This window comes from Leptidea sinapis, chromosome 44 (assembly GCF_905404315.1).
Source record: "Leptidea sinapis chromosome 44, ilLepSina1.1, whole genome shotgun sequence".
NCBI classification, from domain to species: domain Eukaryota; kingdom Metazoa; phylum Arthropoda; class Insecta; order Lepidoptera; family Pieridae; genus Leptidea; species Leptidea sinapis.
In genome coordinates this window covers 6,226,871-6,240,298 of record NC_066308.1, presented here as the reverse complement: position 1 = coordinate 6,240,298, position 13,428 = coordinate 6,226,871, and the positions used below count along the sequence as shown (strand labels likewise).

The following is a 13,428-nucleotide window of genomic DNA, read 5'->3' as shown; positions in this document are numbered from 1 at the left end:
AGATGACGCAGCGATTGTCGGTTACTGAATAGATTTGATGTGTAGGATTATGACATTCCAGCTATGCAGCTTCATGATTTCTCCGAGATGCAAGCGTTCCCGACCAAGCTGCGGTACCTGTGCATCTGCCTGTCGGAGGTTATCTTCATGGAGGGCTTCATGAGGAAGATCTACAATTTCATCAATGGCTTGGAGATATTGCATTTAATTGGTAAGTTGCTACGGCTGCTAGGTCTATTTTAACTCAATCTTAAGTAAGATTTTAAAATGAATTACAGAACATTATAAACTTCGGCTTTCGATTTTGGTAATCGACCTCCCGACATCGTTACTTGGTTTCTTATATTATTATTCGAAAAATATTTCATGTTCAAAGAATAATTTGTTGTATTTGAGGAACGTACGAAAAGATAGAAGAGGAAGAGGAGGAGATATATGAAGTGATCAACGTGCATAAGTTGAAGTCGGCCACGCCCAACCTGCGCGTCATCAACCTGTACGGCATCAACTTCGTGGACGACTCACACATCGACGCCTTCAGCTCCAACTGTATCCAGGTAGGCTGTGCTCTGAGCGGACTAGTAGACATCTGTCAGGTTTTTATATTGAAGAGGGGGACAAATGACCTCACCTCAGCCACTCGATCTTAAATGATCACCGCTGCCCACATTCTCTTGCAACACCAGAAGAATCACAGGAGCATTGCCAGATTTTTAGAAAGGGGCGTACGGGCTTTTTTTGAAGCTACCCTTGTCGAATCGTCCTGGAAACACCGCACAAGAAGCTCATTCACAGCTTGGTGTACGTGGAAAAAAGTTCCTTGAAAACCGAACTGTTGGGGACCACCACAAATCCGAGAGAGACTCGCAAGGCGCGTATATACTGTCGTCTGCATAGCAATATCGAAGACGTCCAACATATCACTGATATGCAGATGGGACACTGTAGGAGGTAGCTCACAGTCTTGGGGAACTCCAGCGTTTACTGGCTTTGGTTTGGGGCAATGATCGCCGACAACGACTTAGCAGTAAATGTGGATGGATACAAAGGCATTCAATTGTGTATGGCACAAGGTCCTTCTCGCAAAACTTCCGGCATCTTTCTGAGAGTTTTTATAGGACCATCAGCTTCCTCAGTGGGCGCAGTATATTATTCGCTTATATTATTCATTTCATTCATGTTCTCAGTCTGAATAGATGTCAGATCGTACCTTCTGAGGGATTGAGCAACATGCATGCTCGTCTGACGAGAGCTGACGTCAGAACTTCACCAGTAGGAGGCTCCTTTGCACAGGATTATGGGTAATGTGGAAGCATTACTGTGTTTCGGTCTGTGAAGCGTGCTAGTGAAATAACTGGACAAATGAGACTAAACACCTTATGTCTTAAGGAGACGAGCGCAATTGTAGTGCTGCTCAGAATTTTTGGATTTTTCAAGAATCCTGAGCTCCACTGCATTGTATTGGGCAGGGCGTATCAATTACCATCAGCTGAACGTCCTGCCCGTCTCGTCCCTCATTGTCATAAATAAAAATTCAATACCTGGCACTGGCAACTACAGTAGTACTACTGACTACCTACCAACGGTGTAATGATATGATGACGTAGTGATATTAATGTTGATGATTGCAGTTAGAATGCCTGGCAGTGAACTACTGCAACAAGGTGACAGGCTCCACCATGAAGACGCTGTTCCAACGCTCGCGCAGACTGACCTGCTTGCTCATGAACGGATGCAGTAAGCTCTTCCATTACACGATGTTGTTGTCTCGCCTGTTTTTACAACCTAAAGTTTATCTAATGAATGAAGCCGCCAAAAAAGCCGCCTACGATGTACAGTTTAATTTACTAAGATTATAGAAGTGGCGAGACGCGCAAAACGTTTACCTGATAAATAAATAATACATCTAGGACAGTGCGGTGTCACTTGCCAGATTCATGAAAACCTAAAATTGTAAAAAGCAGAGCGATTCCGCTCGTCTCCTTCAGGCTAGGCTATCTATTTTCAAACCTTTTCTTTCCGATGCCAAAACTGAAATCACGATTAGAAGATATTCGTTTGTGTAAATATCGTAATCTGCTTGAGATCTACATCTTCCATAAAAGCAAAAAAAAATACTAGCACATACGAGTAGAAAATACGTTTGGTAATCTTTTACCAAAGACGAATTTACGTAGGTTCATTAGTATTGCCATAATTCATTGAGTAAGTTTTGGGACTTATATAAATGGCAGAAATGGCATGGAAATAAAAATATCGAAAGATATTTATGCGATGCTTTTCGATACTCACTGTTATTGCTGTTTTTTTTTGTGGTCATCAGTCTATGCGGGCGATCACACCGGCTGGTGTTCTAAACTAAAGTTCATGGGGCGTGTCACCCCCCTTCTAACTAGTGCCCTTCAAGCGAATACGTATTTCTCGCACTAATATTATTTCTTACGTTCTAGTAATCACCCAAGACTACGATTTTAGCGGAGGGGATCTGTGCAAGCACGTTGTCAATTGATCCGTTTCTGTGTTAGCACTATGGGACCTGTAGACACAAAATCTAATCCTTTAATACCTTCAAAATTGCCGAGACAACGACAGCAGAACTCCTCCTCCCTAACGTACAAAGATACCCCGGCATGAGGCAAGAAATTATGCTTAATTTTGTACCCGGGGTACGTTAAATATGACGCATCGCTAGGTCGAGATATCTGCGTCTCCGTACGGAAACACAAGGCCGGCTTCACCGTCTGAAGATGGTGGTGCACGGCGTTTGAATTGGAGTGAATTTCCATGATGTTGCAAAAGTCCACATTAAGCGTGGAGCGGGGTGCCGTGGTGTTACTGCCTTGTTTGCCCTCGGACATGTGCGGTTCGGTTCCACAGAATACGATGGGCAGCCCGAGCGAGAATGCTCGGGGACCTCCGGTCCTCGACACTAACATATGCGAAACATAGCAGCACTAGGCCACTATTTCACGCCGGTATTCTGTGCGAGTGTGGTAAATAACCCGGACGAGTCTTGCGCGATTGTGCTGACGTCATAAAACGGCAGCGTGACTCGCCCACTTTTAAAAAGCCCTTAGTCGCCTTAGTCGTAGTCTTACGACACCGTTGGGCCTGGGACTCCCCAATTCTTTTTACACCCCGGGGAAGCACACGGCAAATAATAAATAGATTTGAACTCAAATTGACAACTTAACATCCTCCAAAAGAATCAATTATATTCGGTACATAATCATACCGTGACCGCGGTCAACGACCGTGTTGAGTGAAATTTTGATTTTTGAAATAAAATTACTATGATCTGTCTTTCACTGGGAGCGGTTGAGGGGCACTCCGCTATGCGATCTTGCGGAGCACAGCAGCGGACATTCAAAATCAACGTTATAATTATTTTTGGGATATGCTTTTAAACTTTTGTCATCGCGGAATTTTAACATTGTATTTATTATGATGGGTACTCACGATATATATTTTATTAATTTGGTGCCGATATTTCGATCCAATTACATGAATCGTGGTCGCGGCGGAACTGCGGTGGCGGCAAGAAACTCTTGACAAATTGACACTTGACACTAATAGTACATCAATCTGTCCATGTGGCGCGTAATTCATTTTGGTCGCGTCGCTTCTGATCCTATGCTAAGTAGCATGCGAACTGTAGAAAAAAAGGAAATCTGGAACATTTTTACCTGAAACTTTGGCCATGTTTGCACCTGCAGACCACAATATATCAGAAAGTTCATCGGGTCTTTTTTTTTGCATTTGTACTGCAGAGAGACGTCACGGTATGTCCATGTTTGCGGTGGTGTAAAACAGTCTAGCTTAACGCAGTTCGGCCGCTACCACGATTGATGCGATTGGATTGGATGAAATATCGTCACCAAATTAATAAAATATATATTGTCAGTACCCTTCATAATAATTACAAAACCTAGTTTTAAGACGTAAGTGTCAGTTACAGTAGCCCTACAGTAACTCATTATTAGCTACGACTATGCAGTCGAAATCCTACGAAGGAGCATTCTGTGGTAGGCTAAAATCTTGTTGTAACGAAGCTGAGTCTTACTACCACCGACAGGTCTACAGTCAGAGTACGTGATGCAAGTGGAATGGGAAAAGTCCTCGATTCAGGAGCTGGACGTGACCGCCACAGACTTGTCGACGGAATGTCTCATCGACATGCTGAGCAGAATCCAGAATCTCAGGTTCCTGAGCGCCGGACAGATCAACGGTTTCAATGACACCGTTCTGAAGGCGTGGTTGGAAGCCGGTACAACGAGGTATAGTAATCTATTTGCTATTGTGTCGATATGCGGCCACACTCTATACAATATTTTACATAATATGATCCGAAAAATGCACGTTTTATATGAAACCCTTATGACAACCATAAGAGTAATTGTTAGTTTTAACGGCGGCCATTTTTGTTTGGTATACAACGGGAACATTATTTTGTGAATTTTTTTTAGAAATATAAAATATTTTTTGAATGAAATCATTAGATCAATAATTCAAATGCAATAAATTCTCGTACAACTCTGATAAAGCAGCGATATCACAGCACGAATCTATCATAAAACATGTTTTTTGTTTACAATAACCAAGCTTATTTATCTAGCGACCCGTAACATAAACCGCATATTGATACCTCGGCTAATGTAAACACAAGTGGCTAAAGCGTAGCGTGTGAAATGGCCGCGCCGGGTTTGTCGCCAAATCAGCTGCGCAGGTGGCGTCTGCGGGCGCACGGGCCGTGGGCGCATAGCAGAGGTTAATAATATAACGCATAAAATAATAAAGAGAGAAATAATTTTAGGAGATGAGTTCAATCAGTGCTTTTTGTGTTGTAGGAGTTTGGTGGCCCTCGACCTGGACTCGTCGGATAACCTGTCAGACGAGGCGCTGCACAGGTTCCTGTCGCGCGTGGGCACGCAGCTAGCGGGGCTGGTGCTCAGCGGGATGCCGCATATCACCGACCAGCTGTGGCAGAGCGTGCTGCACCTTCTGGCCAACTCCAGGTACCAGCTTGCCCGCTGAGGTGGAATACATCGCGTTTTAATGATTGACACGTAGTTGCTTAGCACAAACATAAACTTAGAGTATTTACCTTAGTGTAATAAGAAGAAGGGCAATTCAAGTCATGTAAAATTATTCGAGGTTTAGGAAGAAGATCGATCGCCCAGCAGATGAAGATTTTCTTTTTTTTTTTGGAAAACAAACAGATTTAACCTTAATTTAGATAATTATAATAAGCCAACAAAGTTTTCACAAACGTGCAGATCAATAATTATTACTAGATTAATTTCTCAATCGGGTGCAACTCGGCTCGCATGTAATAGTAAAGTTATAGGTAAGGGTTGCAGGTGCAATCAGGGAACGAGTTACACACATTTCCTGATTTCAGATGCAAACCTCCCGTATAAGTACGGGAGGTTTGCATCTGAAAGATTAAATCAATATGTTGGAATTTATTGTTTTACCTATCGCATGCCCCTTGGAGAAATCTATTTCTGCAGTAGTTACGGTTAACTTGTGAATGCTGAAATGTGTACTGCTGCCGACAATTTCGCTTTACAGGTCGTGGTTCCATATATTTGACTTTGTTCAATAAATAACGACTATCGACCAACCCAATAACTAATTTATATAAAAAGATTCGATACTTATGTTCTCGTCTTAATTCTAAGGAAGATAAACTGTTAGCCAAGAAACCAAAGGTTTTATTGATGGACTAAGAAACTTGCGCTGTATGTCCTTAATCATATCTACGTGACAGGCATACTTTCGGGCGACATTACTAGCCCATGGGCCATGCTCGTGCCAAGACCTCCTGGCGAGTGTGCGTGCACTCCCCCAGGTTACTGTTAGCGTCAGTTATTTCATTCTTTTATTTTATCGTTATATCGCTTCTTCGTTTTCAATTTTTTTATCCTGATTGGCTTTAGTTTATTACATTTATATTTGTAATGGTATGAAACACATGCAGTAATATTTTTGACCCCCGATAAAAAAGAGACTGTCGTGTTTATCAGCTTATCTATGTGTCTGTCTGTTTAGTTTCGAATGAACAGGTTTTATGTGCCGACAATCATTTTGAGTGACAAGTCTATGTGTCAAATTCATGTCAAGTTAGATACTGGTCTTCAGATATTGCAACTTAGTAAGCCGACATTTTATGGATTACCCTTTCGGCTTCTTCATTTATTATTTTCCAAGTTGTTTTTTCATTTCGTTAGAGCTATCAATTCAATTATTAAAATGCATAAAAGGAATTTATTTTCTCAAAATTGATTCCCTTAGAATTCTTTTTGATGTCGTTTCTAGTGTACTAGATACTACTACCGCTTCAGAATCAAATGGCGCTTTGAGACAGAAGAAGAATTTTTTAATGAAATATACAATATTGTCATTGCTATTAATATTGCTATTACTATATATAATAATCTAGCCCAAGGCTAGCGTCAGAGCCTCTTTTTAATAAAACATTAAAATTTCTTTATAGATAATGCCTGAACAGTGGCTGGGACTATATTATAAAAGTGATTACCGTGATACCGTCTGCTATGTAATTTTAATTATTTCCAGGATCTTGATAATGGGGACTCAGGAGAGGTTGGGAGTAAACATTCACGTGGATCAGGTAAGTGATGTATGCACCAATTATCTACTTAGGAGAGGTTGGGAGTAAACATTCACGTGGATCAGGTAAGTGATGTATGCACCAATTATCTACTTAGGAGAGGTTGGGAGTAAACATTCACGTGGATCAGGTAAGTGATGTATGCACCAATTATCTACTTAGGAGAGGTTGGGAGTAAACATTCACGTGGATCAGGTAAGTGATGTATGCACCAATTATCTACTTAGGAGAGGTTGGGAGTAAACATTCACGTGGATCAGGTAAGTGATGTATGCACCAATTATCTACTTAGGAGAGGTTGGGAGTAAACATTCACGTGGATCAGGTAAGTGATGTATGCACCAATTATCTACTTAGGAGAGGTTGGGAGTAAACATTCACGTGGATCAGGTAAGTGATGTATGCACCAATTATCTACTTAGGAGAGGTTGGGAGTAAACATTCACGTGGATCAGGTAAGTGATGTATGCACCAATTATCTACTTAGGAGAGGTTGGGAGTAAACATTCACGTGGATCAGGTAAGTGATGTATGCACCAATTATCTACTTAGGAGAGGTTGGGAGTAAACATTCACGTGGATCAGGTAAGTGATGTATGCACCAATTATCTACTTAGGAGAGGTTGGGAGTAAACATTCACGTGGATCAGGTAAGTGATGTATGCACCAATTATCTACTTAGGAGAGGTTGGGAGTAAACATTCACGTGGATCAGGTAAGTGATGTATGCACCAATTATCTACTTAGGAGAGGTTGGGAGTAAACATTCACGTGGATCAGGTAAGTGATGTATGCACCAATTATCTACTTAGGAGAGGTTGGGAGTAAACATTCACGTGGATCAGGTAAGTGATGTATGCACCAATTATCTACTTAGGAGAGGTTGGGATTAAACATTCACGTGGATCAGGTAAGTGATGTATGTACCAATTATCTACTTAGGAGAGGTTGGCAGTAAACATTCACGTGGATCAGGTTAGTGATGTATGCAACAATTATCTACTTGCTCATACAATTTCCAGCCTGTGTGGTCGATTGTAGTATACATTTATGTTTAGTTTTAGTTATTGTGAAGTTTGTTTTTGCAAAACGATATTTCCGGGACAACGATGTAAATTGAATTAATTAGACGCTCCTTTGCACAGGATGCCTGCTAGATTATGGGTACCACAACGGCGCCTATTTCTGCCATGAAGCAGTGATGTGTAAACATTACTGTGTTTCGGTCTCAAGGGCGCCATAGCTAGTGAAATTACAGGACAAATGAGACTTGACATCATAAGTCTCAAGGTGACGAGCGCAGTTGTAGTGCCGCTCAGAATTTTTGGGCTTTTCAAGAATCCTGAGCGACACTGCATTGTAATGGGCAGGGCGTAGCAATAACCATCAGCTGAACGTCTAGCTTGACTCATCCCTTACTGTTATAAATAGAATTTCGATATAATAATATTTTAATTTGAGAGTCACAATAATTGGGGTGCCGACTCCACATAATGTGGGATAAGGAATTTTAAGGATAAAAATTTAGATTTTTAGTTAGTTTCGATCACCTAAAAGAGACTTTTGATGATTATAAATTATTTAGTTATTATATAATCATTTATATTCAGCTGATGGACGGCATCGCGAACAACTGCCTCAACCTGGAGCGCCTGGAGCTGCGCTGGGACCCGGAGAACCTGCGCTTTAGCGATAAGAGCCAGAAGGCCATTGACGTGCTGCGCGTCAAGTGCCTCAAGCTCAAGTGCTTGGTGTTGAGGTGAGAGCGTCCAGAACCAGCCCTGAAAACGGGCCGCGGTCCACACTCACTTATTTATTAATTATTTATAAGTTCGCCAGGTTTACATCTTAGTTACGACCAGAATTCACATTCTAATAAAAAGTGAGATTACAGGCGATCACAGCTTTAAAACAATATCGCAAGACGGGTCTTATTAAATGTTAATAAAAACATAGTAACCTAATTATTATTTGGACAGTTACAGATTTTAATTTTAGTTAAACAATCACTAACAAAGTGTGTTGGGGACTCTCTAGTTACTTTACTAAAATACTCGTTGATTCCCAAGACCGCAAAACTCGGGCATTTCTGAACTGGCTGCGTTCAAGTCAACCAGTCGCGTTAATATAACAGCGATGTATGGAACGTGCAGTCATTGACAGATTGACAGATGATGGCTATAATCGTGTAAAAAGGAGATATCCGAAATCCACTACGTTTTAAGCAACTCTTCTCTTTCAAACTTAGCCGGATTATATTTCACTACCAATTGCCATACTGTATTTACTACTATTTTAAACGTATGTCGAATGACTGCATGTTTCGTACTGAACTAAATTTCAATATTTACTCAGGCAGACCCGCCTCTTATCACGTAGTATTTACATCCTCTTTGTTTTTGTGGGTAATGAGTAATGACTACAGGTGGTCACGCTACCCAGTGTTTTCGTCGGATTTTTATAAAATGTGTTTATATTGTAGTCGTCTCTTAGTAATTTTGAAATAGCGTAGAGCTTCGTAGAATAGTTTAGAAATATGCCGTCAGTATTTGTACTGGAAGGAAACAAAATTTTAGATATAAAAAAAAGATGTAAAGTAATTGACATAATACTCATTGCTGAAATGCATCAATGTAGGAATTGTACCGCTGACGGGGAGTGAATAACGTTGTAAATTGAACGACATTTGTCAATGATCCTCCACTATGGTGGGATAGTTGCACTCACAGAACAGAAATTATCTACTAGAAGTGGCATCATGTCATTTTACTATGGAAACCTATGTCGCCAAACTCACACATTTATCTATTATCAATATATTAATTATCTATTATTAAATATGTAATACACACACTTAATTCCTGCTTAATGATAGGCCTAAATTCACAATCACGAAAAGACATAACTACAAATATTTACTTATACTTATATTTACAATATTATATTATTAAAGTGATAATGACGACCTCGAAACTTTTTCTTAAATTGCGAATAATAACATATAAAACTTGAAGTAATAGGAACTCTATAACCATAGATTTGACGTCTGTCAATATACCTAGTGTTGTACGAAAATTAATAAACTTATCGATCAGTTAGTGAAAACTAGAATTAATGATGTAATCAGGGTTGATAAAGTATATTACGTATAATATAATTCTATGACGTATTTCCTCTACTCCTTGCTTTGATGAGGTTCTTCTTCTAATCCACATCGACTCAACCTTATCGGTGAAACCTATTTAATATTTATTTAATTTCATATATTGATATGCCAAATATTAAAATTTAATTAAAAAAATTGTTTGTCTATATTTTAAAATTAAGGGCTTAAATATTATTGTAACTGGAATCTAACACATATTTGTTTAATAATAATTAGTTATACCTTAGAGACAATTAAAACTATTTATTTGAATTTATCGAAGTCACTCTTCTACACAATTATCATAACCATATTGTAACTTTTTGCTTACTTACACCCTTATCACATGGTGCATGGAAAAGGGCAAAAAATATTTCGATAAAATTAAATCGGTATGTACATGCATGCACTTGTTGAGTAGCAAGATATTTTTATTGTTAACATAAATTATTCTATCATAAGTAACATCGATTCAACGTTAAGGTAAATAAATCATACGTCCTAATATATTACGGTTCATTTTTAATTGTATATTTTGCACTACACATAAAAAATATTAATTGCATTTAAATCGGAAAATTATGATTACTGATGATAGGAAATCCCTTTATTGGACATATTTTTATTGCAACTATGATTTCTACAGTCGAATATGGCATATTAAGGCATATTTGTATTTTTTTAAAGATAATAATTATGCTTAACTTGACATCAAATTACTGGTCTCACTTGAGCCTCGAGTAGGTACATTTGTACACAATAGTGGCGACAGGGTAACGCCCACATGCCACTTCCACTAGTTTTTTCTGTTCCGTGCTTCCACTGACCTCAACTATATACCACTGGACTGGCGGCTGTTAAAGTACTTTTGTGCCTGTTTGATATTCGCCATTTTGGCGCTGCTGGGCATGTAGCGACAGTCTGCGGTACTAAAACTAGTGATGACAACCTTAGCAAACATCGAAAGATGGTGGGAAACTATTTCCAAAAAAACTGTGTACTTTATTACGTTGATTCTTGAAGTATAAATAACACGGAAAACGAACGAAATTAATTCAAACTGCAAATATACTTCAGAGTATTGTACGTTCCTTCGCAGCCATTTGTATTATACGTCAAAATTATTTCTCTGGACGCTCGCGAGTGGCGCTTCGAATAGGCACAAAAAATTGCTGTCAAACATATGGAACAGCCTGTCCAGTGGTATTTATACAGGTCAGTGGATTATCATCATCATCATCATTTCAGCCGGAAAACTTCCACTGCTGGACAAAGGCCTCACCCAAAGATCGCCATGACGATCGGTCCTGCGCTGCCCTCATCCAAGCTACTCCGGCGATCTTGTCCAGATCGTTGGGCCAACTTGTGGGGGGCCTACCAACACTACGCCTTCTGGTACGTGGTCGCTATTCGAGGACCTTACTGCCCCAATGGCCATCTGTCCGCCGAGCTATGTGCCCTGCCCACTGCCACTACAGTTTCGCAATCACTTGGGCTATGTCGGTGACTCTGGTTCTCCTACGGAATTACTCAGTTCTGATTCGATCTCGCAGGGAAACTCCATAGCCCAATGATAGGTCCTAGAAATAGGGTTATGTCTCACAACTATGTTAACTGATTCTCATTGGCCAGTATAACCCGACGCTGTGTTTTTCTAGTGACGGGCGCTACTACGAGATCGTGAAGGCCAACTTCGAGCGAGCCGATCGCACCACACTGGTCCGGACCTCCACCAACTGCCGCGTCTCCAACTACTACCTTCTCTCCAACTACAAAGATCTTATCTTTAATTAAAAAACTCTCGTCTACCACTGCTGTTTTCATTTCACTTTCTAACTGCCATAATAATAACTAGGATGCCGCAATCGCTCGAGGTTAATTAACTAGTTAACTAACTAATAAATGAAGAAATTAGGCGCCATATTTAAACATGATGAATCAGCGCCTTATTTGGTCACATGAGATATTCTTTTTTTTTAAATAAATATAAATAGCGCGTGCTTATTTAGAATAATTTGTAAATCATGTTTGTTTTTAATTATAATAATTGAAGCAAGTCGAAATTCCAAATTATGTAAGTGGTAAGTTTTATCGTGAAAATAGGTCAGACAAAAGTTGTATATCAAATATCACTTTTCTCTACAGAAATTGTTCAGACACTTTTTTTTTCGTACGACTCACCGTTCGTGAGATATCGCGGTTGAATATGCACACGTTTCTGCAGCACCCATGAGGTAATGTACTTGGCGTAAAGAATTAAACCGTTAATATTAACTGTTACTCAGAAAATAATATTAACCATGTTAATATTAAATGCTGTAAAGGAATAAATTTAACTTCAAAGTTAATTATAATTATTTAAGTGTGATCTGTGTTATGTACTATATATAGAGTGTTCGATTTGGAAATACTAAATAATGTGTATTTTTTTTCTGTAGGTGAATTGAAGATATAAGAATATTTTGAATGATTGAAATGATTTATCGAAAAGATGGGTTATCAATCCGCTTGATGACAATATTGTTGCATGTGCCGAGTTACGAAATGACACAATCAACTCATGTAACTATCGGCTGATAAAACTTAATAACTGGATTTTGTATTTCCAGATTTAGATAAACTTTGGCTTGCATGACAAAACATTGATACCATTTGCTACTTCTTGCTCATAGGTTTTAAAAAAAAGGTTTCTCGTCTATGGTGGCTTTGAAAACTAAACACAGAAATCGTCTGTTATCCCTCGAAAACAATTTACATATGAGTGTTTACAAGGATGATCAACATATAGAACTATAGAAATACTTTTAAAAAGGCATAAAAGGCATTTATTTGCTCAAAATTGATTCCTTTAGAATCCATTTGCTGTCATTTCTAATATACTAGATACTACTACCGCTTCGGAAACAAATGGCACTCTGGGAGAGAAGAAGCGGCGCAAGAAACTCTCCCAGCATTCTTTTTTTGCGCTCTTTTCAATTAAAAAAATACAATATTGTACAGTCATTTCTATCGCTATAAAATAATAATAATCTAGTTTCAGGCTGTCGGATCACTTAGATATTCAGCTGTGGAGTAATAGGATTTACGATAGAGCGAACAAAACATTTAATTTATCTATCGATAATGCCTGAACAGTGGCTGGGACTTTATTATAAAAGTGTATACATTCACCCTTAAAGATATTATGTATCTTATGAAGCCTACAAGAATTCGTTACAAGCAATCTCTTATTTCTAGTGTTATAATAATGAAAATCACTATTTAGAGTAAATAGATGACAATTTTTGTGAAAGTTTATTAAATTTTCATAAATGTACTGACAATCAACAGTCATATTATTAATTTCTTTAAGTTTTTCTTTGCGAGACTGTGAGAATGAGATATATCGCATTAATGAATTTATGTTCAAGATTAATCATTTTATTGAAATACTAGTGGACCCAACAGACGTTGTCCTGTCGGAAATTTCGGACACACGTCTTAAATATGAAAAATTGGTCCAGCCGTTAGGAGGAGTCCACTAAAATACACTATATTGACGGAATTGAGAATCTAAACCAATCTCAAATACACTGGAACACACAAAAATATCATTAAAATCGGTCTAGCCATTTTGGAGGTAGTTCAATTGTGAATGTAAACCATT

At 38.9% G+C, this 13,428-nt stretch overlaps 1 protein-coding gene across 2 annotated transcripts in view; it reads left to right on the top strand.

Moving 5' to 3' along the window:
* The window catches only part of LOC126977256 (F-box/LRR-repeat protein fbxl-1), a 43,060-nt gene extending 31,470 nt beyond the window's left edge, over positions 1-11,590 (top strand). For both annotated transcript variants that reach the window (XM_050825999.1, XM_050825998.1), the window contains exons 4-11: positions 62-211; positions 397-557; positions 1,632-1,737; positions 4,076-4,277; positions 4,848-5,015; positions 6,583-6,637; positions 8,248-8,396; positions 11,441-11,590. In XM_050825999.1, coding sequence (XP_050681956.1) covers positions 62-211; positions 397-557; positions 1,632-1,737; positions 4,076-4,277; positions 4,848-5,015; positions 6,583-6,637; positions 8,248-8,396; positions 11,441-11,576 — 1,127 coding nt within the window. In that variant the 3' untranslated portion in view covers positions 11,577-11,590. The remainder of the gene's footprint in view (positions 1-61; positions 212-396; positions 558-1,631; positions 1,738-4,075; positions 4,278-4,847; positions 5,016-6,582; positions 6,638-8,247; positions 8,397-11,440) is intronic.
* The last annotated feature ends 1,838 nt before the right edge of the window (positions 11,591-13,428 follow it).